A 22,519-nucleotide genomic window follows, 5' to 3' on the forward strand; every position below is an offset into this window, starting at 1 on the left:
TTGACACATTTTAAAATCTATATTTTTGAGTCAATTAGAATATGTTTATATCAGTCTGTCTACAGTTTTACACCTGTCAAAATGTACTGGAACTACAACAAGTACCTTGAACAATTTTGAAATTTATTATTCCTCTGAAACTGATTAAAAGAATTATGGTATAGTGAAATTCTGATTGGCATAATTTGGGAGAGGAATTATTCCTTGGAGATCAACCTCTGCCAAGATAGTTTATAATGACATTGAGACTTTTTGATTTACAAAATTTGTTATATAAAAAATACTAAGACGATGACAGGTAATACACACTTTAATTAAAATCATACTAAAATTAAATGTCTAAATAAATTAGAGGGGTACATGATACATCTAATTGCATGTTTACATATTTTATTTGTGCATTTTATTCCTAGGGTTGCTTTTGCTTTAGTTTGTAAAACGTTCTTATTTTTATGATAATGTAGTATATACTAAATAAAGAAAAATCAGGAAATAGAAAATGAAGAAAACATTAGCTATTATCAACCAAATAAAAATTGTGCAATCTCTAAGCACATGAACTATGTATTATTTGTACAGCATGTACAATGTTTATGCTTCACAGGGTGAGGTAGAGACTGCAAAACATTTAACCTGGGACAAATAAGAAAGTAAGGAAATTTTCACAATATATTAATATTATAGAAAATGTTGAACTTAACAGTTAAGATAAAAGTAGTGAAAAATGATAGTATTTAAGGAGATCTAGAAAATTTAATCTATCTCTGTAATGTGTGAGAAGTATTAGAGTAATGCTTGTATTTCTGGATTGGCATCGATTTCTATTGAGACTGGAAACATAATAGAAGTGAGGGAAAAAGAATTTAAATTGCGGATACTTGAGTTTTATACCTAGGAGTTCGAGAAATACATTTTGTTACTATCAAAGCAGTTGGCACAAGGGTGTACAAAATTCCCTAATTGTGTCTATGTGGAGAAGACATAGACAAACAGAGAATAGCAAAACAGAAATAGCAAAAAAGCACAAATAAATTTTACCTGTATTTTTACGTAAAAGCCAATTAGAGCAGGAAAACATGAAATTTGTGTTTTCTCAAAATTTTTCTCTTTCTCATAATATAGTTGATTACATTACTGGAAAAAAATTGAAGCATTGGTATGTTCACAAAAAAAAGTAAAATATAAGTTCAAAACCATGGGACTGCAGGGAGCAGACAAAATATACCTAAACACCGAAACTGATTTTGCCCTACGGACATGTACCAAAATGAATGAGTGCAGATTCCTACTGTCATACATCACATAGGACAGTAAAGAAATACATAGCTTTTCCCAAGATAGGGCATCACACAGGAGCTCCTCCCTAAAGCTAGGACCAAAATTTCTATCCTCAGTATAAAGAAGAATCAGAGGTAAATTAATCCCATTTCACATTCCCTGGAAATGGCAAATAAAAATGACTTGAGATTGGACAGATTTAAAGAAACTCAATCACTAATGATTTACAGCAATTAATTTAATAATTGTTTAAATGTGCCGACCGAACATACATCCAAACACCTTTAGACCAAGAATTAACATAATGTGGTCCCAGAATGGTGATGCCTTTAGTAGACTCACAAAAAAATTCAAATTCTCTTTGGCAAGTTTTCTTCTTACTAATACTCAAAAGTGCACAAAAATAATTTTCAGAGAAAAATAAATATTTGTCATTCAAAGGCATCTAAGTACACAAGGAAATGATATTCCACCATTTGAAAGGAAAGCAGAAAAAGAGTACAAACAGATCCATAAAGGTTCATTAGTAGAAATATCACTGTTAGATTATAAAGCACATTTGCTTTAAAAAAATTTAAAATAAAAAGAATATATTTTAGGAGACTAAAAAATTGATGTAGCAAATTTGAAAAGTAGTTTGCATAAAAATATAGTATTTTAAATTAAAAACTCAAAAATGAACTCATCAGATTAGACATGGCCATGGTGAGAGTTCATAAATATTTCAGAATGCATTACAGAAAATTTTTAAAAATGCAAAATGTGGACAGAATCATTAAGAGACATGGAAAATACAGTGAGAAAATGTAGCATGTGTTTAGTGAGTGTTCTTATAGAAGAAGGGAACTGGGAAGGGACAATATGTGATGGTATTTTGGCTGAAAGTTCTCTAGACTTTTGTAAGACACTAATCTGCATATTCAAAAGTTCCATGCACGCTAAGCAAGCTACAATGGAGAGAAACCTACACTTACGTATCTCCTAGAGAAACAGTAAACAATCAGGAAGGGAAAAATATTTCAATTAGCACTAGAAAAATCAAATTACCTTTAATCATATTGAAATCAGAAATAATGAAAGGTAAAATAAACAATATTCTTTGTTAAGACTAATAATGCCATTCTGAAATTCTCAACCAAGAAAAATATTCATCAACCTATGACTAAATAACATATTTAGAGACAAAAAACAAAATGCCTCCAGCAGAATTCCACTAAAGAAACTAAAAAGAAACTGAAAACATGCTTCAGAAAGGTTGAAGTTCTGAAATCAAAGAATGAACACAGAGCAAAATATATTGTAAACATACAGATAGATCTAAATAAAAAATTAGGTGTTGAAACAAAAATATATTTAAAATTAGATAAGCACTGCAATATGTATGTTAGGAAGCAAATTATTAGGGCTGAAGTATTCAAAGACCCCTTAATTGTCTGACAAGAGCAGAAAGGTGAGTATGACTTTGCAACTCTTTTTTTTGAGAAGGAGTCTCACTCATTCTTTTGCCCAGGCTGGAATGCAGTGGCGCCATCTCGGCTCACTGCAACCTCTGCCTCCCAGGTTCAAGCAATTCTCCTGCCTCAGCCTCCTGAGTAGCGGGGATTACAGCCGCGTGCCACCATGCCTGGCTAATTTCTGTATTTTTAGTAGAGACGGGGTTTCACCATGTTGGTCAGGCTAGTCTCCAACTCCTGACCTCGTGATCCACATGCCTCGGCCTCCCGAAGTGTTGAGATTACAGGCGTGAGCCACTGCACGTGACCGACTTCAGAACTTTAATAAATTCACTGGACATTATGCATTTCTCTGTTGTTATCTATGAAAACAATAAAAATAAAAGTCATAATTTAAAAACAAGAAGACAGAAACTAATAGGAGAAAATGAGACATTATATATATATATATATACAACAAATTAATAAAACACATTAAGTATAAATGATCAAAGTTAACTTAAACCTAAGTAGACAATGTTTTTGTTAAAATATAAAGATTGGCAAAATTAAAAAAGTCCATCTCTATCATAGTTACGAGAGGCAACTAATATATAAATTTACAGAAACTTTGAAGTTCAAACAATACAGATACTGTGTATATATGATATACATACAAACATACTACATGAATATAATTTTTTAAAAACTTGCTATGTAGACAAAATAGAATGTAAGTTAGAAACATTTATTAAAATAAGTTAGTCTAACCAGTGTGATAAAAGCTTTAAGTTATTAAGATGTGATGACTTAAATGTGCATTAGCCTGATACATACATATATATATACACACACAAACCACACTCTCTCACACACACAGACACACACGTATTTAGAGAGAGAGTCAAATTATATAAAGCAAAAATATCAGAAAGCAAGTAGAAATGGATAAGCCCCCAAATCATTATAGACTTTTGAAACACACATCTTTCAGTAATAGACAAAAGAAAAAATTAAAAGATAAGTTTTAAAAGAAGCTAGTGGATTTTAAAAAGGGCAAATGTTATATAAGGAACATGAATATTATAATTCATGTTATTTTCATGTTCATACAGGATACTTACAAAAATTAACATTTTCTAGACCATACCACAAATTCAAACAATTTTCACGGAAATAACGTGACACAGAATATATTTCCTAAACAAACAGCAATGAAGGTAGATATCAATACAAAAAAGAAAGCTAGAAACATAAGTCTAATAATATTGGCTGGAAGCTATTTTAATGAATATTGAAATATTTTAAAGGTGAATAGTCAATACAAATGAACCAAACACTTTTGTAAGGCCACTAAGATGCATGTGTAATGTGTAATGCCTCCTTTTATAAGGAGTAAATCTGTAACATCACCTGGGCTATTTGACAACTGCAAAGTGAATGTGAGAAGGAGAGAAACAGTGAGAGAGAGAGAGATAAAACCAGTAAAATAAACATAAAGAATGAAGGAAATAGCCAGGTGCCATGGTTCACGCCTGTAATCCCAGCACTTTGGGAGGCCGAGGCAGGTGGATCACCTGAGGTCAGGAGTTCGAGACCAGCCTGGTTCAACATGGTGAAACCCATTCTCTACTAAATATACAAAAATTAGCCTGGCATGGTGGCATGCACCTGTAATCCCAGCTACTCGGGAGGCTGAGGTGGGAGAATTGCTTGAACGTGGCGGGTGGAGGTTGCAGTGAGTAGAGATCATGCCACTGCACTCCAGCTTGGGCGACAGAGCAAGACTCCATCACAAAAAAAAAAAAAAGGAGGAACCAGTACATGAAAAAGCAGTATTAAAGCAACTGAGTATATATTTAAAAATGCAAAAGCTCACTTTTTCAGAAAAATATTAAAATATTAAATCTAACAAATATCTAGGTAGACTGATGGAGAAAAATACAGAAAGTGCACAAAAAACCAATTACCTGGAATGCGAAGGTTACAAAACGTCAGCAGTTGTAAATTTCAAATAAGCAATGACTTTGAGTTCAACCATGATGGGGTATATTGAAAAGAATCTCTCAGAAAAAAAAGAAAAAGAAAACTGTTATAAAGCTACGTACAAAATGTTAAGCACTATTAAAGTCTTCCAATTCTACCAGTTATGGAGTTATTGGTTTTGGACTAACTTTCCTGAAAAAAAAAAAAAAAAAAAAAAAAACGAAAGAAAACAAACAAAAAACTAAAAACCTGGATAAAATAGCCTACCATGGGCACTGGCAATGCAACCAAGCAGGTATGACACGGGTGCTACATTCTCTTTGTCAGAACACAAAGCATTCATACACTCTTCTCACCCTCACTCTCACCTTTTAATCTTAGATCTACTATTAAATGTATTCAACATTACTATCAATCCTTTGGTCAAAATTTCTTTACTCACATTTTGCTTGATGCACTTGGATAGACTGTTCAAGAAAGTGTGAGTAGTGAATTCCTCAAACTCTTGCATATTTAAAATTACATTTTTGAACCTTGATGCTTGAAGTGTAGCTTGGGTAACAGGTGGGCTTTAAGCCAATTTTGGCATGCAAGAGGTTGAGTTTATTAGGCATCAGCACCTCTGAAAATCGTGGGGATGCAGGCTTAATTTCAACACTATTCTAAATACTTGAAAGATATTATATGTCTTTAATAAACTCCTGTGTCTACAAATCGTTCGCATTAACTCAATATCCATGATTAAACATCTATAAAATCAAGGCACTGTTATTTAGTGGAGACTTGCTGGCTATTCTATGAGAGGAGGTATTGTTATTGTAATCTCATCCTCTCATAAAAGTGTATCATATTACTCATAACCAGCCCTTCATATTCAATTCCTATTTTGGTATTTTAAAATAAGATATCTTTGAAACACTTCAATTCAAAGAGGGAATCTGAATAGTTTTTAAAATGTCAATGAAATGCCATTTCTTCATGCTTGAACAAATAAAAATTGACTAAAGTGCTTCTCTTCAAACTTTCTGGAACATTTTTTATCTAAATTCTAAGAACAATCACAATAGGTTTTAACCACAAATGTGAGAATGTTCTAAATGTTAGGGTGGAAAAAATTTTTAAATAATTTTATAGTAATTTTTTTCATCATAGTGACAGTGTGCTAAATTTTTTTAAGTCAAATATTACTGTGGACATTTAAGTCAAGATTCTAAGAAGCTGTTCTAAAGTCCAAAATTTAGTTTCATATACAGTGATGTTATATACATATTTGCATATAAAATTAATATATGTGAGCCATGTTTCAAATAGTTGAGAGATTATTACATCAATGATTCTTGATTATATAAAATGCCAATTACTTATAGGCACACATGCTTTAAATAATTACAAAGGCAGTTGTGGTTGATTCTACTCTTGCCACTGGCATTTATATGGACATCATATTATGGTATGAAGAATGTTTAGGCAAATTTATCCCTCATATGATCAGAAGAACAATGCAAGATAGTTTATATCTGAAAGGAAAAAAATCTTTATATGGTTCTGAAAGCCTAAATCATTAACAACTTGGATAATAATTAGCATAAAAATACACAAACGTGCCCTCTTCCTAGCAGTAAGTACCCAGTGATAACAGAATCAAAGCATGTGGCTATGTGCATGTTTATATTTCAAGACGCAGAGCACTCTATTCCTCCTCTCTGCCCTTTCTAGATGGCACAGTTCCTCATGAATCTAAGTGCAGTCATAGGGTGGATTAGAGTGACCTGCCATTTGTATGCAACTGATCTCTATTTTGGAAGTAATTAAAGTAAAAATATATTTTTAAAAGATAATTTCAAATTTCAGTGCAAACTAGCATGGATTCACCCCTTTTCTTTGTAACATTTTTTCTAAGGTTGGAAAAGTAAGGTAGGCTTTAGTACGATTTTTAATAATAAGTTTTCAAAGTGAGATGCAAAATGGTGGCGCCAACACATTTCAAGTCCGCTACATTTTGAATACACTTATTGGAGAAAAGACCTTCTCATCATTTTTCTCTTACAGGAAAGGAAATAACATGTACAGTTGACCCTTAAGCAACACGGAGGTTGGGGCGCTGGCCCCACTGCACAGTAGAAAATCCACTATAACTTTGACTCCCCCAAAACTTAACTACTAATAGCCTACTGTAAGCCTTACAAATAACACAGTCAATTAACACATATTTAATATGTTATATGTCTTATATACTGTATTCTTAACAAACATGCCAGAGAAAAGAAAAAGAAAATCATAAGGAAAATATATTTACTAGTTATTAAATGGAAGTAGATGATCAGACAGGTCTTCATCCTCATCCTTTTCATGGGCAGGGTGTGGAGAAAGATGTAGAATTGTTGGTTTTGCTAAGTGGATGTGCACAGTTCAAACCCCTGTGGTGCAAAGGCCACCTGTATAGCCATTGAATAGCAATTTATTTTTAGAAATTAACCTCACTAAAATACTCTTAGAAGGATGCCAAGAAAAAAAACGAATAAGTATTTTTGGTTCATCTATTTCATCATTTCATTTCATTTCCTCATTTCATCATTTCATCTTTTTATTTCATCATTTCATCTCATTTCACCTCATCATTTCATCATTTCATCATTTCATCACATTTCATTTCATCATTTCACTTCATCTCATTTATTCATTTCATCTCATGATTTCATTTCATCTCATTTCATCTTTTCATCTCATTTCATCTTTTCATCTCGTCATTTCATTTCATCATTTCATTTCATCTTTTCATCTCATTGCATTTCATTTCATCATTTCATCAATTCATTTCATTTATTTCATCATTTCATTTCACCACTTCATCATTTCATCATTTGACTTCATTTCATCATTTTATATCATCATTTCATCACTTCATCTTTTCATCATTTCACTTCATAATTTCATCATTTCATTTCCTCATTTCCTCATTTCATTTCATCCTTTCATCATTTCATCTCATCATTTCATCCTTTCATTTCATTACATCATTTCATCTCATCGTTTGCATTTCGTCACTTCATCATTTCATTTCATCATTTCACTTCATCTCATCATTTCATCATTTCATCTCATGATTTCATTTCATCTCATTTCATCTTTTCATCTCGTCATTTCATTTCATTTGATCATTTCATTTCATCTATTCATCATTTCATCATTTCATTTCATTTCATTATTTCATCATTTAATCATTTCACTTCATTTCATCATTTGATTTCATTTCATCATTTCATATCATTTCTTCATTTCATCATTTGATCTTTTCATCACTTCATTTCATTTCATCATTTCATTTCATCATTTCATTTCACCATTTCATTTCATCATTTCATCATTTCATCATTTCCTTATTTCATTTCATCACTTCATCTCATCATTTCATTTCACTTCATCTCATCATTTCATCATTTCACTTCATCTCACCATTTCATCATTTCATCTCATGATTTCATTTCATCTCATAATTTCATCTCATGATTTCATTTCATCTCATCAATTCATTTCACCTTTTCATCTCCTCATTTCATTATTTCATCTTTTCATCTCGTCATTCATTTCATTTCATCATTTCATCAATTCATCATTTCATTTCCTCATTTCATTTCCTCATTTCATCATTTCACTTCATCATTTCATTCCATCATTTCATATCATTTCTTCATTTCACCATTTCATCATTTCATCATTTCATCATTTCACTTCATTTCATTTCCTCATTTCATTCCATTTCATCATTTCATTTCATCATTTCATTTCATTTCATCATCTCATCATTTCATTTCATTTCAGTGATACATGTATTTAAGTGCTAATGCGATGCCCAGGAGACACCCTATTTCCCTTTGTAAAACACCTCCTTCAACAAAAGGCAACCTCTCATGTCTGGCTAAGTCTACAGGGATACCAGCCTCTCTTCAACCACCCAATTTGATTTAGAACCTCAAACAGCACCTCAGTTTCATAAAAACCTAAAACATAAACACAACACTTGGTTGTAAGTGAGGCAACAGTTTCTTGTCTCTTTCTCTGCTCAAGGCTTAAGGCCATGTCTCCCCAACTACGTTCAGTGGAAGAAAAGATCCCCTGGACAAATAAGTTTGAGAACTGTTGTTGCAGGACTTCTCGGAACCTTTAAAACACAAATCCTCATCCGGAGGGATCTTCAGGAGGGAGATGGCTGATGCAGCACAACTTTCTTTCACAGGAGCATCTTGCAGAATACAGTATGAGATACAGAAAGGCTGCACTGAGTCTTTTTAAGGGCCCGGGCCTTGGTGGGGGTGGGGTAGGAGCTCTCCAGATAGCATCTAATGAGTAGGAACATTCAGGTGGCTTTTTTTTCTCCTTATTGGCAAAACTGTGTGTGCACCATGAACGAAGCTGGTCTCCCTTATCCATATCAAAACTAAACCCAAATTAATTGGCTAAATTGGGACTCAACACCTCCAGGAGCCACGCAGAAGAAAGCCCCACCACACTTTAAAGTAGCTTACCTCATCATATTTGAGGAAAGCAAAATGCTTATGACCACTATGCTGCTAATACAAGTCTACAGATAATGCTGTAGGAAAAATTATTTTTCCCAATCTTAGCTGGCATAGTCCACATTTTGCATTACACTTTCCCCCCCTTTTTTAAACTTGAAACACAGGTCTTTTCCTCTTCTTTTATTAAATTTTAATTTAATTATACAAGACAGAGTCTCAGTATGTCGCCCAGGCTGGTCTTCAACTCCTGAGCTCAAGCGATACATCTGTCTCTGCCTCCCAAAGTGCTGAGATTACAGGCCTGAGACACTGTGCCCGGCCTTAAACACAAATCTTAATTCATTGTTACAATTATCCTGAGGTTAGAAAAATGGAAGGGGAAGAAAAATGGCAAGCAGGTAGGCTGACTTCGGCTTCATTATTTGGAAGGACAGTTTGCTCGGTTAAAACACACTACTGCCCACAAAGGCCAAGACAACAGAAAAATACAGACTTACATAAATAGGTTTTATATGTGACAGCAGTTTAAATGGAGACTTTTTCAATGAAAATGACAAACAGCTGTGCTTGGGAATAAATGACAACGAATTTATCTCAATAGCTGTCCTGAGAGCACGTCTCTACATCTCTACCTGCATTCTGGAATCAGGGAGAAAGCCAAAATGGACGACAAGACACTAGATCAGCCGTGTCCAACCCTTTGACTACAAGGACTTTTCCGCCTATCTGTGGTGGTGGGTATCATGAAAATTATGCACAAATCTTTTTTTTTTTTTTAAGCTCATCAGCTATCGTTAGCATTAGTGTATTTTATGTGCGGCCCAGGAGCATTCTTCTTCCAATGTGGCCCTGAGAAGCCAAAAGACTGGACACCTGTGCACGAGATGAAAAGGCTACTCCTTCTGGAAGCAATTGTAAAGAATTTCTGACATTATCTTGACATGAAAACCAATGGATAGTGAGACAGAATGCAAAATCTTCAAGAATTTTTCTTGTTGGTTTTTTTTTTTTTTGCATCAAGGTCTTGCTCTGTGGCCCAGACTGGAGTACACTGGTGAGATCACAGCTCAGTGCAGGCTCAAATGCTCCTCCCGCCTCAGCCACAGTGGTACCTGGAACTACAGATGCGCACAACCACCCCTGGATAATATTTTATTTTTTGTAGAGACGGGGTCTCACTATATTGTCCAGGTTGTTCTCAAACTCCCTGACTCAAGGGATCCAGGACAAGATAACAGGTGTGAGCCACCCCACCTGGCCATGTGCATGAACTTTTAAGACAAACACAAGGCCCCACAAAAGTTAAGGTTTTCCCACCTAATTTCCAGGAGATCTTTTGGTGCAAGGATGAGAAGCCCTTAAAAGTATACAGACAACTCCAAAGATTCAAGACAGTTCATTCGGGCTGAGCCAGCCCACTGGGCAGACTGACCTTCAAAAAAGGCCCACCCATGACATACACCAGATGGCTCTCCAAGAATCTCTCCAGTCCTCAGGGTCCCTAAGGTACTGGACAGAGCTAGGAAAGCAAGCCTATTTGCTTTTTCCTACAAGAAACCCCTTCAGGTCAAGACCCCACAATCAGACGAGGATGGAGTGGCTCACCCTCAGTCAACATGCCAGATTCAAGGTGGTATAATGTCTTAACCAAGCGTGTGGGCCTCCAGGTCTGACTCTCAACTCAGTGCTCCTTTAATAACCACTCTTTGTTAATTCTCCTTAACAGGGGTTCCTGGCAAGTCAGTTCTCCCTCAGGCCTTCGGTTTCCTCACCTACAAGATGAGAGGGCTGGACCAGATGGAAATTCGGGGGAGGGGGGTAAGGGGAGGTCCGCGCGCAGCCCACCCCACCCACGGGCCCCTCGAGCCTCTATCCCAGTTCCCACCATGCACCCGCCCCAGAAATCCTGCCCAAGGTGAGGGCTGGACCGGGGTCCTCCGGCTGCCGCATCAGCCAGTGCAGGAGGGAGAAGCCTCCAACCCGGCGACTGGCGCTCAAGGATGCAACTCCGCCAGAAGTGAACTAGGGCCCGGAGGGAGGTGTCCGGGCGGCTCCTCGAGCCCAGCCGGGGTCCACGAACCCGTTACCTCCAGGGTCCGTATCTCCTGCTGGGTGAGGTCGTTGGACACAGCGCACTTGGTGCGCAGCCCACGCAGGCTGCCGATGGACATGCCGATGAGGTTCTGGAGCTGCCTGCACTGCTGCAGCGCCCGGCTGGCCGCCGCCCCTGCGCCTCCCACCGCGGCCGCCGCATCACCCCCGCCACCGCCCTCCTTCTCTCCCATCGCGGCCGCGCGGAGCGCCGCTCTATGCAGGCCGCAGCGGCCAAGGCGGGGAGCCCGGAGCGCGGGCGCGTAGGCAAGGGACCCCCGAGCCGGGAAAGCTGGACCAGGAGCGCCCCTCAGCGCTGCCCGAACCAGGACGCCGGTAGAGCTGGCAGCCGAGTGTGCCACTCCCGCCCTCAGAGCCGCGGCGGGCAAAAAGCTGCGGCGTCGGGGGCAAAAAGGCGCGGCGTCGGGGGCAAAGAGCCGTGGCGGCGGGGGCAAAGAGCCGCGACGGCAAAAACCCGCGGCGGCGGGGGCAAAAAGCCACAAAAAGCCACGGCGGCGGGGGCAAAAAGCCGCGCCGGCAAAAAACCGCGGCGGCGGGGGCAAAAAGCCTCGGCGGCGGGGGCAACAAGCCGCAAAAAGCCGCGGCGGCAGGGGCAAAAAACCGCGGCGGCGGCGAGGGCAAAAAGCCACGGCGGCAAAAAACCGCGGCGACGGCGGCGGGGGCGGCGGCAAAAGTGGCGGCGGCGGCGGCAAAAGTGGCGGCGGCGGGGACGGAGGCAAAAAGCCGCGGCGGCGGCGACGGCGGCAAAAAGCGGCAGAGGCAGCGGCGGAGGCGGCGGCAAAAAGCGGCGGCGGCGGCAAAAAGCCGCGGCGGCGGCAGAAAGCTGCGCAAAAAGGGGCGGCGGCAAAAGGCGGCGGCAGAAAGCGGCGGCAAAAAGCCGCGGCTGCGGAAGCAAAAATATATGTATACACATATATATTTTATATGCAGTCTTGCTTTGTCACCCAGGCTGGAGTGCAGTGGCGCGATCTCAGCTCACTGCAACTTCCACCTCCTGGGTTCATGCAGTTCTCCTGTGTAGCTGGGATTACAGGCATGCGCCATCATGCCTGGCTAATGTTTGTGTTTTTATAGAGACGGGGTTTCGCCATGTTGGCCAGGCTGGTCTCGAACTCCTGACCTCCAGTGACCTGCCCGCCTCACCCTCTCAAAGTGCTGGGATTACAGGCGTGGGCCACTGTGCCTGGCCCCATATTTGGCTTTTTAAAAACCTGTGTCTGTATTGTCTACAGTCTGGGCAGATCTGTCAGGGACGTGTTGGCTGGGAGATGGAAACGATGCAAGGGAGAGGGAGAGGCTGACACAGCCAGCTGGACGGGCGGGCAGGGGAGGGGAGACGTGGGAGCCGGCTGGGAGGCTGCCACACTCCCCTCCTCCTGAAGCCTTTTGGGGTTGGTGCCCTGCCTGTGGCCACGGGTTTAAGGACCCCCCTGGTCATTTTTCTTTGTCCCAGATCTGTTGCTACCAACGGTGAGGTATTCCTAATGTTCCCCTTGGCTGTGTCCTGTGCATGGAGCAAGGACCTCTCCCCTTTATCCTGCACGACAGGGCTCTGTGCCACCTATTTTCTCAGGCCCTCCCACCCCCAGGCCCCATCCCGGGGCAGTACTCACCGGTGACCAGGGTGAAGTGGCAGGGGCTGGTCATGGTGACAAAGGCGGGGGTCATGTAGCGTGCCTTCACCCCGTCTCGGGCCATGGCGTCCAGGTTGGGGGTGTCCACATCCTGCTCGTAGTTCCGGCAGAAGCTGTCGAAGGACACCAGGAGCAGCTTGTTCCGGGAGCCCTGACTTTGTACCGGTGCCCCGGCCCCGGGAGCCAGGAGCGTGGGCAGAGCCACAGTGAGGAGGACGGTCGGGCCTCTCATGCTGGGCCTTCCAGATGGCAGGCAGACAGGGTGCACGGGGCTGGCTCCTGCCGAAGAGGGCAAAGTCCCAGGGTCACCTGGGCTGATCTCATCCCGTGTGTCTTTGAAATGTGGCTGTGCACATCCCCGGGTCATACCTCGGGAGTGGGCTCCCCAGCCGTGTCAGTGCCACCCCTGGACCCAGCCTCAAGTGCGTGGGACGGCATCAACTTGAGCATCTGCCTTTATTGCCAGCCGCGCCCTTGGGGCTCCACGCTCCTCTCCTCCCTCCCCAGAGTGCTGACAGTGACCCAGGGCTCAGAGCACAGCAGGAGCCCATTCTACCCGGAAAGTTGTGGCTTCTCCCTCTCCCATAGCAACCGGTCGTCCCTCTGTCCCAGCTTACCCTGACCCCAGGGGACCCAGGTGAGGCTGCCGTGGGACCCCCTCTCCAGGCCTTTAGCAGTGCATGGGCCTCAGGCCTGCCTGGGCGAGGGCCTGTGGGGTGGGCTTCCCACGGTCAGGGCCAGGACCAAGCCTGGGTCACAGCATGGCCTTGTCCGGGGGGAACCCCAGGCTGGGTGTCTTTTCTCCTCCTGCTCCTGTTAAGGGGCTCCTTGAGCGTGGTGAGCAGACCGGCAACCCGATGGCTCCAGAGCAGCGTCCTGCGCGCCTTCTTTCTTGGGGTGCTTCCTTCTTGGGAATTTCAGAGGGGGCCTGGGGCTCGGGCGTTCTTGCTTGGTGGACTTTTTGACAACAAGGGGTCAGAAGAGGGGGACTCCCTTGTTACCATGGGCACATGAGGGGTGGGAGAGGAACCCCTGGATTCAGCGTGCGGTTCTCCCTCCCTCTCCCCCATCTCTCCTTCCCCTTCTCTTATTTTCTCTCTCTTTCTCTGTCTCTCTCACTCTTTCCTTCTCTGTATGTCTCTGTCTCAGTACCTATCAAGCACGTTCTGTGTGCCAGGCATGGTTCTAGGTTCCGGGGACACAGAAGTGAATGAGACAGACAGTGTTCCGTGTGGCCTCCATTCGAGTTGGGGACACAGAAAATAAAGTGAACAAACAAGAAGAAAAGAGTTTCTCAAAAGAAGGGAAGGAGGAATACGTGATGGAGAGGCTGGCGGGGTGGGTGGGTGGCACGCAGTGGTGGCTGGTGGGGTTTGGCTGAGAGGATGGTGGAGGCCAGTGACTCTGGGGGACCATGAGCTAGGGGAGCGGGCATGGGGCAGGTGGCAGGGCCAGTCCCGTGGGGCAGGCAGTGGTGATTCTCATGCCAGGCAGTGGAAGCCAGGGGCGGGTTTTAAGCGAGAGAGCGACATGAACTGATCTAATGCTAAAATACACTCTCCATTTGTGGGCGAAGGACGGACCAGAACGAGGGCAGAAGGGACACTGGGTGCTCCCTGGAGAGGTGACTGCCCGTGTCCAAGCAAGAGCTATTGGTGGCCCGGACCAGGGTGGTGGCTGTGGGATGGGGCTGGGTTTGAGGTGGATCCTGGAGGTTTTGCTGAGAGGTGGTGCGCTGGATTGCATGGTGGGAGGTGGTGCACTGATTGCACGGTGGGAAGATGGAAGGGCATGGCTGGGGATATTGTCACAATTTCAATCTGGAGCCACACACCTGTCGACAGTGGCCTTGACCTTCCTTAAGACCTTTGCGTGGCTGCAGCAAGCAGATGCCGTCTCAAAGTGATGGCCGTGGCACTCAGATGACACCGCAGACGTCGTCCACAGCCTCCCCAGGCCAGTCAGCCTTTCCTAACCCAGGTGGGCAGGGACCACTGGTACGGATCCCCGGCCGGACTCTCAAGGAGGACTCCGTGCCAGTGACCCCCGCTTCTTCACGCTTCTGTGCACTAAAGGCTGAAAACCAGGATGGAGCGACTGCCGGGTGCCTGCAACCACCGCATGGGGTGCCTGCCCTGCAGGGCTGGGGCTCAGGGCGCCCAGAGGTGCGGCTCCTCCCTGGGGAGCACAGACCCTGGGGAGGGTAAGGATCCCTGTGTGTCAGGGACAGAGATTGCGATGCACGCACAGGGGGAGTGCAGGCAGCCTCGAGAGAGGAGATCGGGCTTTGCTGGCACCAGCGCTGGGGGAAGCCCACAGGATACTTGGAGCCAGGAGAGGGGGCAGGAAGGCTTCAGGCAGAGGGACCAGGCGTGGAGGAAGGGAGGCACCCGGGCTCCCGAGGGGGTCGGCCAGGAGGAGCCTGTAGGCCATGGCGGAATCTGGATTTTCAGCTGTGGCAGAGCTGGTTAGTTGTCCCCTAGTATCCGTTCTCCCCTGTTTCCATGATAAGACGGCTGCAAAGAAGAAAGACTACATTTCCCAGCATTCCTTGCAGTAAAGCATGGCCACATGACCACATTTTGGCCACTGGGGCAAACGGAGAATGTCACGTACCAGTCCCAGCCTCTTGCCAGAAGCTAGCGTTGCTTCTCTTCTGATTTTTCCTCCATCTGATGCCTCTGGCTGGCAAGCCACCCTAAGCCGCCTGATGAGGGGCTCCCTGGGGATGGCCATGGTGCGCAGAAGGGGCCTGCTTCCCAGCGTCCTGTGTAGCTCAGCTCCAGGCTGCATCCTCCCGGGGAGAATTCAACACACTCTGCCTGGTTGCAATTTCCATTATTTGGGTTTCCTGTCACTCTCAGCGGGACCTAGTTCAAGCTGATAATAGAATTGCAAGCCTGGGGGGCATTGCTAGGTTTAAGTAGGAGCTGGCTGTGGGGTAGGGCTCGAGAGGGCCGCCAGGGAGGCAGGGCCTGAGTGAGGAGCCGAGGCAGTGGTCCAGGGGCCTGGCCAGGCCCCCGTTGAGGTGTATTTGGGGTGTGCTTGGGGCCAGCGCAGATCTTGGTGTCTTGCAGGTCTGGGGTCCGTGGTTCTGCAGGTTCTCCTGTCGGCCCCCCGGGGTCGTGCGAATTCCTGGTCCTGTGCACCCTCTTACCTGCCTGGGCCTGGTCTGGAGATGGCATGAAAGGTCTGCTCCTGCTCCTCTCAGGACATCCCAGCCATGCTTGGGTAACTCTTCCTCTGGTTTTTGGCTCTGTACTTCAATCCCGCTTTGCTGGGGAGCTCCTTGGGTCACTCCACATAGGTTTCCATTTTCTCCCCGATCTCATAGAGCGCTTGGATGGAAAGGGTGTGCAGTGGTTGATTGTAGCTCATGGCTACAGGACATTTCCCACAGTCCGTGGGCACTGGGCAATAGCCACGATCTCACTGAAGCTTGGAGGTAGTTCTTGAGGTAGGAGTTAGTATAATCCTTAGTTTACAGGTTAGAAACTGAGGCAGAGAGATGTTAAAGTCACTTGGTGACTGGAGGAGCTGAGCTGGAACCCAAGCGTTCTGGCTCCCAAGCCCCAGCGTTCAGCTTCAGCTGCTTCAAGAGGCAGGAATTTACCAGCCTTTGTTCACTTGGGATTCTATTGTCAGGCTTTGGGGCTATTGACAACATTTTATTTAAAAAATGGTGCAGTTCAGCCTGGCCAATGTGGCAAAAACCCATCTCTATGAAAAATACAAAAATTAGCTGGGCATGGTGGTGCACACCTGTAATCCCAGCTACTTGGGAGGCTGAGGCATGGGAATTGCTTGAACCTGGGAGGTGGAGATTGCAGTGAGGTGAGTGCACACTACTGCACTCTAGCCTGGGCAACAGAGCGAGACTCTGTCTCAAAAAAACAGAACAAAACAAAACAAACAAAAATAGTGCGGCTGTGAGTATCTTGACACCACTGACTTTTTCCTTTTCTTTCTTTGATTTTTAACATTTGCCTTCTTTCCTTGGGGTACAGTGCTTAGAGAAAGGTTATTGCACAAAAGATAGAAAAGCTACTTGGTTCTTATGATCAGATGGCTGTCAGGTGACAGACCCTCTCCTAGACCTAACTCTACTCCACTAAGCCTTCAAGGCGCTGTCCTTGGGCTCTGTCCTCGGCTTGTTTAGTTCAGGTTTAGCAAGAGTCCTGCTGGGTCAGTTTAGTGAAAATCCTATGTGATCACCCTCAATATTTGATCAAATTCCTCATCCTCCACTCTCGATATCTTGTTACCCTGGCCTGCTTTCAGGAAGATTACTGCTGAGTTGGCCGAGCAAGCATCCCCTCTCCTCAATGTCTCCTCTTTGTCATTTTCCACCCACCCGGCACCCTTGCTCCTAGACTGTACATCCTACTCATCCTTTGTAGAGTGAGACTGAGCCCAATCTCGCCCTCCTACAGCAAAACCCCATTGTGGTAGCCCCCCTGGAATAAGGTCTTCCTACCTGTCTTTAACAAGAGTCATGAATACTTTTTTCTTTATTTTAAAAATTATTATTATTACTATTATTATTTTTTGAGACAGAGTCTCATTCTTTTGCCGAGGCTGGAGTGCAGACTCCGTCTCAGATAGATAGATAGATAGATAGATAGATAGATAGATAGATAGATAGATGATGCAAATAATTTAGTGGCTTTCATTATGCTATAAATAATTCATATAGGTCATTATTAGAGCTTTAATTGATAAGCCACTGTATTTTTATTTCTGATTTGTATTTTACCTAAAATAAATAAGTTAAGTAAGAATTAATATGGAAACTAGAATACAAATAAATTTTTAAAGGAATTATGTACCAGGGTCCTAAGATTATAATTACATAAACATTTGCATCAGGGTCCTAAGATTGTAATTGAGAATAACATTTCATACAGAGCTTTCTGACAGCTAAGATAAAAATATTACTAGAGAAAACCCATGGACTATTTAATAATAAGCAGTGAAAGTTCATTTGAAGCCTATCTCTATTAATTCAGAGCCTGGCTCTCCAAATTAAAAAGAGATAGGCTTCAAATGAACTGTCAATCGTGTTAGAGTCTCAGACGACAACATTAGGTGCTCGCACCCGACATTGTCATCTGAGATTCTGACACCATGGTTAGAAGAGAATGAGGCAAGTGTGTATCACCCAGAGGAAACCTCCACCTTTACTGGTAAGCTCTCACAACTGTATCCGTGAAACTCTCATTTCTCAAATGTTAATGTTCTCCAAAATAAGTATTTACAAATAGGGATTAGGTGAAGTTCAAAAGATTTCTCAAATACTAGACACATAATGCACAGTTTTGTAACATTTTTCAAACATGGGTGATCATGAAGTCTTTCTTTTGGGGTATAATGTTGAACTTCTGGTAAAGTAAATAGCCTTTGAAATATATTAATAGTTTAAGAAACACTTCTCTATATATAATAATTTAGATCATTTATAAAAATACCTGAAACATTTATTACTGTGTCTTAGAGTTTGAGGACATAGAGAAAAAAATACAGCTGCTGCCCTCAAGAAGCTATTGGTTCAGGTGGGAAACAATAAAATCCTTGAAACATGCCATGCTAAATGCTGTGACAGAAGCAAAGATTCTTGGAACTGGGAAATGTTTGAAGTGAGTTTTGGAGATGACCAGAGTTCTTGTGGTGAGGCAGAGGAGGCTGTTTCCAGCGGAAGGAGCAGAACGTAGAAAAGCACCGAGGAGTGAAAAGAAAGGGACTACCTCTTACGTCCTTTCAATTGTATATATTTAAGCTCACAGGATCTTACATAAGGTTTTCAGTTCAGTTGATAAATATGTAATTATGTGATTATAAATTGTTGCTGTTGTTTTACAGATTGAATGTCGACCACTTTTACTGGCTGCGCATCTAGGAAAACTGATTATTAAAGAAAAATGCAAATATAAATGCAGTTAATTGTCTTAACAGGTACAGACCTTAGATCTTATTGTGTTGTTTTTAAACCTGAGTGTCATTGTAGAGTGGTAGCGGTCACTCAAGTCACAAATATTATATTAATAAGAAGACTAACTTTTAATTATTGGGATATAGTGAGAAATATCAACACAGATCATCACAGGTAGAAAAACAATTATTTGGACTGAGTAACATAAAGAACAGTATATAGCAGGATTTGTCTCTCTATATAGACATTATACACATAAAAGGCTTCTATATATAGAAAGCTTTGTATATTGATAGATGTTTGTTATTTGTAATATGATGTGGTGTTATTTATAATGTAATAATGTGATGCTTTTGATTGTATGATCTTCTGTTAGCTAAAGGGGTTTCATGTTTTTCATTTCTACTGTGTTTTGGTGTTGTTTTTAATTGATATGGGGAGAGGGAGAAAAGATAGCTTTAAATGGATAAAACTTTACTTTAATGAAAACAAGTTTAGGTTCACACAGGACTGGATTTAATCCCTAGTTTTCCCACTTGCTAGATGTGTGACCTTGGTAACATTACTTATCACCAAGTATGTTTTCTTCTGTGAAAAGGAGGGTAATAATATATCCTTCAAGGGTGGTTGTGTGTAAGTAACATTATATATATATATAAAATGTTAGAATGTCCAGCTTACAGAGCAAGGTGCTGATGTTTTGGAAACAATGGCTGAGCATATAAGTATGTGCATATATATAATATATATATACCCACACATATGTATGTAAGAATATAATGTAAGTAACATCATATATAATATATACAATATATATTTTATAGATAATAATCTATAATGTATATTATATATTTTGTAGATAATATATAATATACAATATTTATATTTTATATATATATGATGTTACTTATGTTACTTATACACAAACACCCTTGAAGGATATATTATTATCCTCCATATACATATATTTATATATAGTGTTTAATTAAATGCCTAGCACATGCTTATGAGCATCATTAACTGAAGCTACGACTACTACTATTAGCATTCCTATTAATATTATTGTTTTAAGCCTGCAGATAGTCTTATCTGACCCGTTAGTTGATTTTGCATTATAATGTATAGTATCAGACTAGGGAAGAAATGAATAATTTTTCACTTAAATTTGCCTACTGTAGATAGGTGGCCTGAGCATAGTTTCTTGCCCATCAAAAGACTTTAAGTTAGCAACTTTATGTCATACCACAGTGGGACAAGAGGCTTCCTTTTTGTTCCTTGCTTTTAACCTTTGTGGTAACTTGCAAAGATAAACCCTTGAGCACCCAAGTTGCTTGTTTGTTAGTACATGTAATTGGGTTAATTCTACATGCACAGACAACATATTAAGTTGATAAAGTATATAAACTTAGCTTTTAAAATGTCATTAAAGTTTTTAATTACCTCTCTGTTATTTTAGATCGGCCCTCACACTTGCTGTTATTCGTGAAGACAAAGATATAGTCATTCTTCTTCTGCAGCACAATATTGATATGTTTTCTCAAGATGTGTGTGGAAAGACTGCAGAAGATTATGCCTCTGAGGCTGGGAATTCAGTGTAAGTCTTTACATAAAAAGGCTACTGAACACTAAATTGAAGTTTAAAATAATTGTAACAATTGCATCCTATATATCAGGTGAGATTTCATAGTTTGGTTCAAGTAGTTTTCAAGTGACAAATTTTCAAGTTTTTAAGTTTTCGAGAGTTGTGCAACTTCATCAGCCAGAAATCAAGCAAAAGGCTAGATAAGTAGCAGCAGGTGCAGGATTCTTGATATTGAAACTTTTAGGACTTTTCTCCTTAGGGATTCCAATGTTGTACATTTTATTTCCAGTATAACCCCTATGCATAGGATAAAGTAGTTTCACATGTTTGATTTTTCTAATTAGTTATTTGGGTCTCAAAATGTCCAGTTTATCAAAAAATCTTGTGCTGTGTACTGCGGACCATCTACTATAGCCTGATCATTGAATTTTTCAAGAACCTAAGGGGTTCCCTAAGTCCAAGGAAGACAATCAGTGTCTACAAGTCAGAAGGAGAAGGGGAAAGGGTATTCTAATTTTTGCTTTGTTTTCAGTGATTCTGTTGCTGCTTTCTTGCCATTGAAAGTACTCTTGCAGTCTGGTAATGATTAACCTTTGCCACCAGGATGCCCTTTCTGTTTGAGATCCCTCAATCTTCATGTTGATCCATAAAAAGGCTTCAAAGTTACAACTATTTTTTTAGTTCACTTGCACATACTTATATGCTCAGCCATTGTTTCCAAAACAGCAGAACCTTACTCTGTTAGCTGGATATTCTAACTTTATCAACATACATACTGAGCAAATTGACACTTTCACCCACACTCAAAACCTGCTGTAGAGCCCGCATTTTAACCTGGGCTTCTAGACCTTCATGGTGAGTTACTTTTTGAGTCCCTTTTTTTCTCTTCAAATATTAGTTGGGATAGTTCTAAACTGTCAGAGATATTCAGATAATGTTGTAGAAAGAGATCACAGTTTTTTCTTTATTGCTACCAGATCTGTACCCTGAGACTTCTTAAATAAACAGTGTAAGAGCTTTTCTCAGGTAGTGGAAGCTTCTATGCCATCCTTCCTTAGAGTAGGAGGCATCAACTTGTGGTTGGCCCCTCAAGTGATTTGTTTTCTATAATAATGAAGATCTCCCAAGCTGCTTGCATCACTATCTCAAGTTTGTAAAATATTTTCAGATTCTACCTTACAGGAAGCCATTCATCGGAATTATCTAAGTCTCAAGTTGGTTAGTTAGATTTAACAGAGCTAACCCTCATCCATGACTTATCAGCACTTATATGTAAAAGTAAGGCTTTGTACTTGCTTTGGCAGCACAAATACTAAAATTGGAACAATACAGAGAAAATTAGCATCGTGAGACATTTCATATTTTGCAGTCAGGGGAAGGTCATTTGACTGTTTGCTGGCTAGCTAAGTCACAGTTTGAATCGAAACAAAATGGGTGGCCCCTTATATTTGAATTGTGATTTTTCACTACAAAAACATTTGTGTAAGGTGATCTATAAACTGAGAATGGAGATAAGTAACACATGGGGTGTTGTGTAGATATTTTGTTAGTATGTATCTTGGAAATGAGAAAATGTCAACTTTCATCTACTTCATGGAACTTAAAAAAAATGAAAGTAGGGTTTTGTCTTCCATGTAAGTTGGAGATAACATCACTGATGGAGATTAACCATCATTCTAGCAAACATCTGCTGGTTCAGTTAGAGTCTGCAGAGAAGTAATAGTGGTAGCCCAAGCCAGATCTTGACATCTGTTAGTTTTCTGCCCTTGGAATTGATGAGCTCAATAATAGTGAACAATCGTGTTACCTATTTTAATGAAATAATGTATTCATAAATTAATTTATTTATGAATTATGAAATAGTTGAGATGCCCTGAATTATAAGCCACAAATAATAGAACAATAAGCAAAATTAGGACTTAACATTTTTCTTAAACTGAAGCATTTGAATATTAGAACCTATGAAAAAATACACATTGGGTTTGATTTGGGATTTCAAAATAGTTTCAGCAATAAAGTTCAAGAACAAATTCCACTGCTTTACTATT

General features: G+C 41.4%; 2 protein-coding genes across 2 annotated transcripts; one reads left to right on the forward strand and one right to left on the reverse strand.

Annotated features, from left to right (window-relative positions):
- Window positions 1–2,603: 2,603 nt before the first annotated feature.
- LOC134808785 (ectonucleotide pyrophosphatase/phosphodiesterase family member 7-like) lies at window positions 2,604–13,192 on the reverse strand. The gene is made up of 2 exons (XM_063797570.1): window positions 12,940–13,192; window positions 2,604–3,094 (listed from the first exon to the last, which is right to left on the reverse strand). The coding sequence occupies exons 1-2, from the start codon at window positions 13,190–13,192 to the stop codon at window positions 3,063–3,065; spliced, it is 285 nt and encodes a 94-aa protein (XP_063653640.1). The 3' UTR covers window positions 2,604–3,062.
- LOC107972956 (serine/arginine repetitive matrix protein 3-like) lies at window positions 9,860–12,811 on the forward strand. Its single transcript, XM_063797571.1, has 4 exons — window positions 9,860–9,948; window positions 10,941–11,032; window positions 11,308–12,229; window positions 12,780–12,811. The coding sequence occupies exons 2-4, from the start codon at window positions 10,994–10,996 to the stop codon at window positions 12,809–12,811; spliced, it is 993 nt and encodes a 330-aa protein (XP_063653641.1). The 5' UTR covers window positions 9,860–9,948; window positions 10,941–10,993.
- Window positions 13,193–22,519: the final 9,327 nt, after the last annotated feature.

Source organism: Pan troglodytes, chromosome 18, assembly GCF_028858775.2.
Source record: "Pan troglodytes isolate AG18354 chromosome 18, NHGRI_mPanTro3-v2.0_pri, whole genome shotgun sequence".
Taxonomy (NCBI): domain Eukaryota; kingdom Metazoa; phylum Chordata; class Mammalia; order Primates; family Hominidae; genus Pan; species Pan troglodytes.

What these genes read in the sequence shown, in the direction of transcription:
- LOC134808785 (XM_063797570.1), bottom strand. Translation starts at nt 13,192, where the DNA reads ATGAGAGGCCCGACCGTCCTCCTCACTGTGGCTCTGCCCACGCTCCTG. An exon ending in CCACTTCACCCTGGTCACCG is followed by an intron (nt 3,095 to 12,939) that starts GTGAGTACTGCC and finishes TTGTTTTCATAG; the next exon opens with ATAACAACAGAGAAATGCAT.
- LOC107972956 (XM_063797571.1), top strand. Translation starts at nt 10,994, where the DNA reads ATGAGAGGGCTGGACCAGATGGAAATTCGGGGGAGGGGG. An exon ending in TGGAAATTCGGGGGAGGGGG is followed by an intron (nt 11,033 to 11,307) that starts GTAAGGGGAGGT and finishes CGTTACCTCCAG; the next exon opens with GGTCCGTATCTCCTGCTGGG. An exon ending in CTGCGGAAGCAAAAATATAT is followed by an intron (nt 12,230 to 12,779) that starts GTATACACATAT and finishes TCTTTGTCCCAG; the next exon opens with ATCTGTTGCTACCAACGGTG.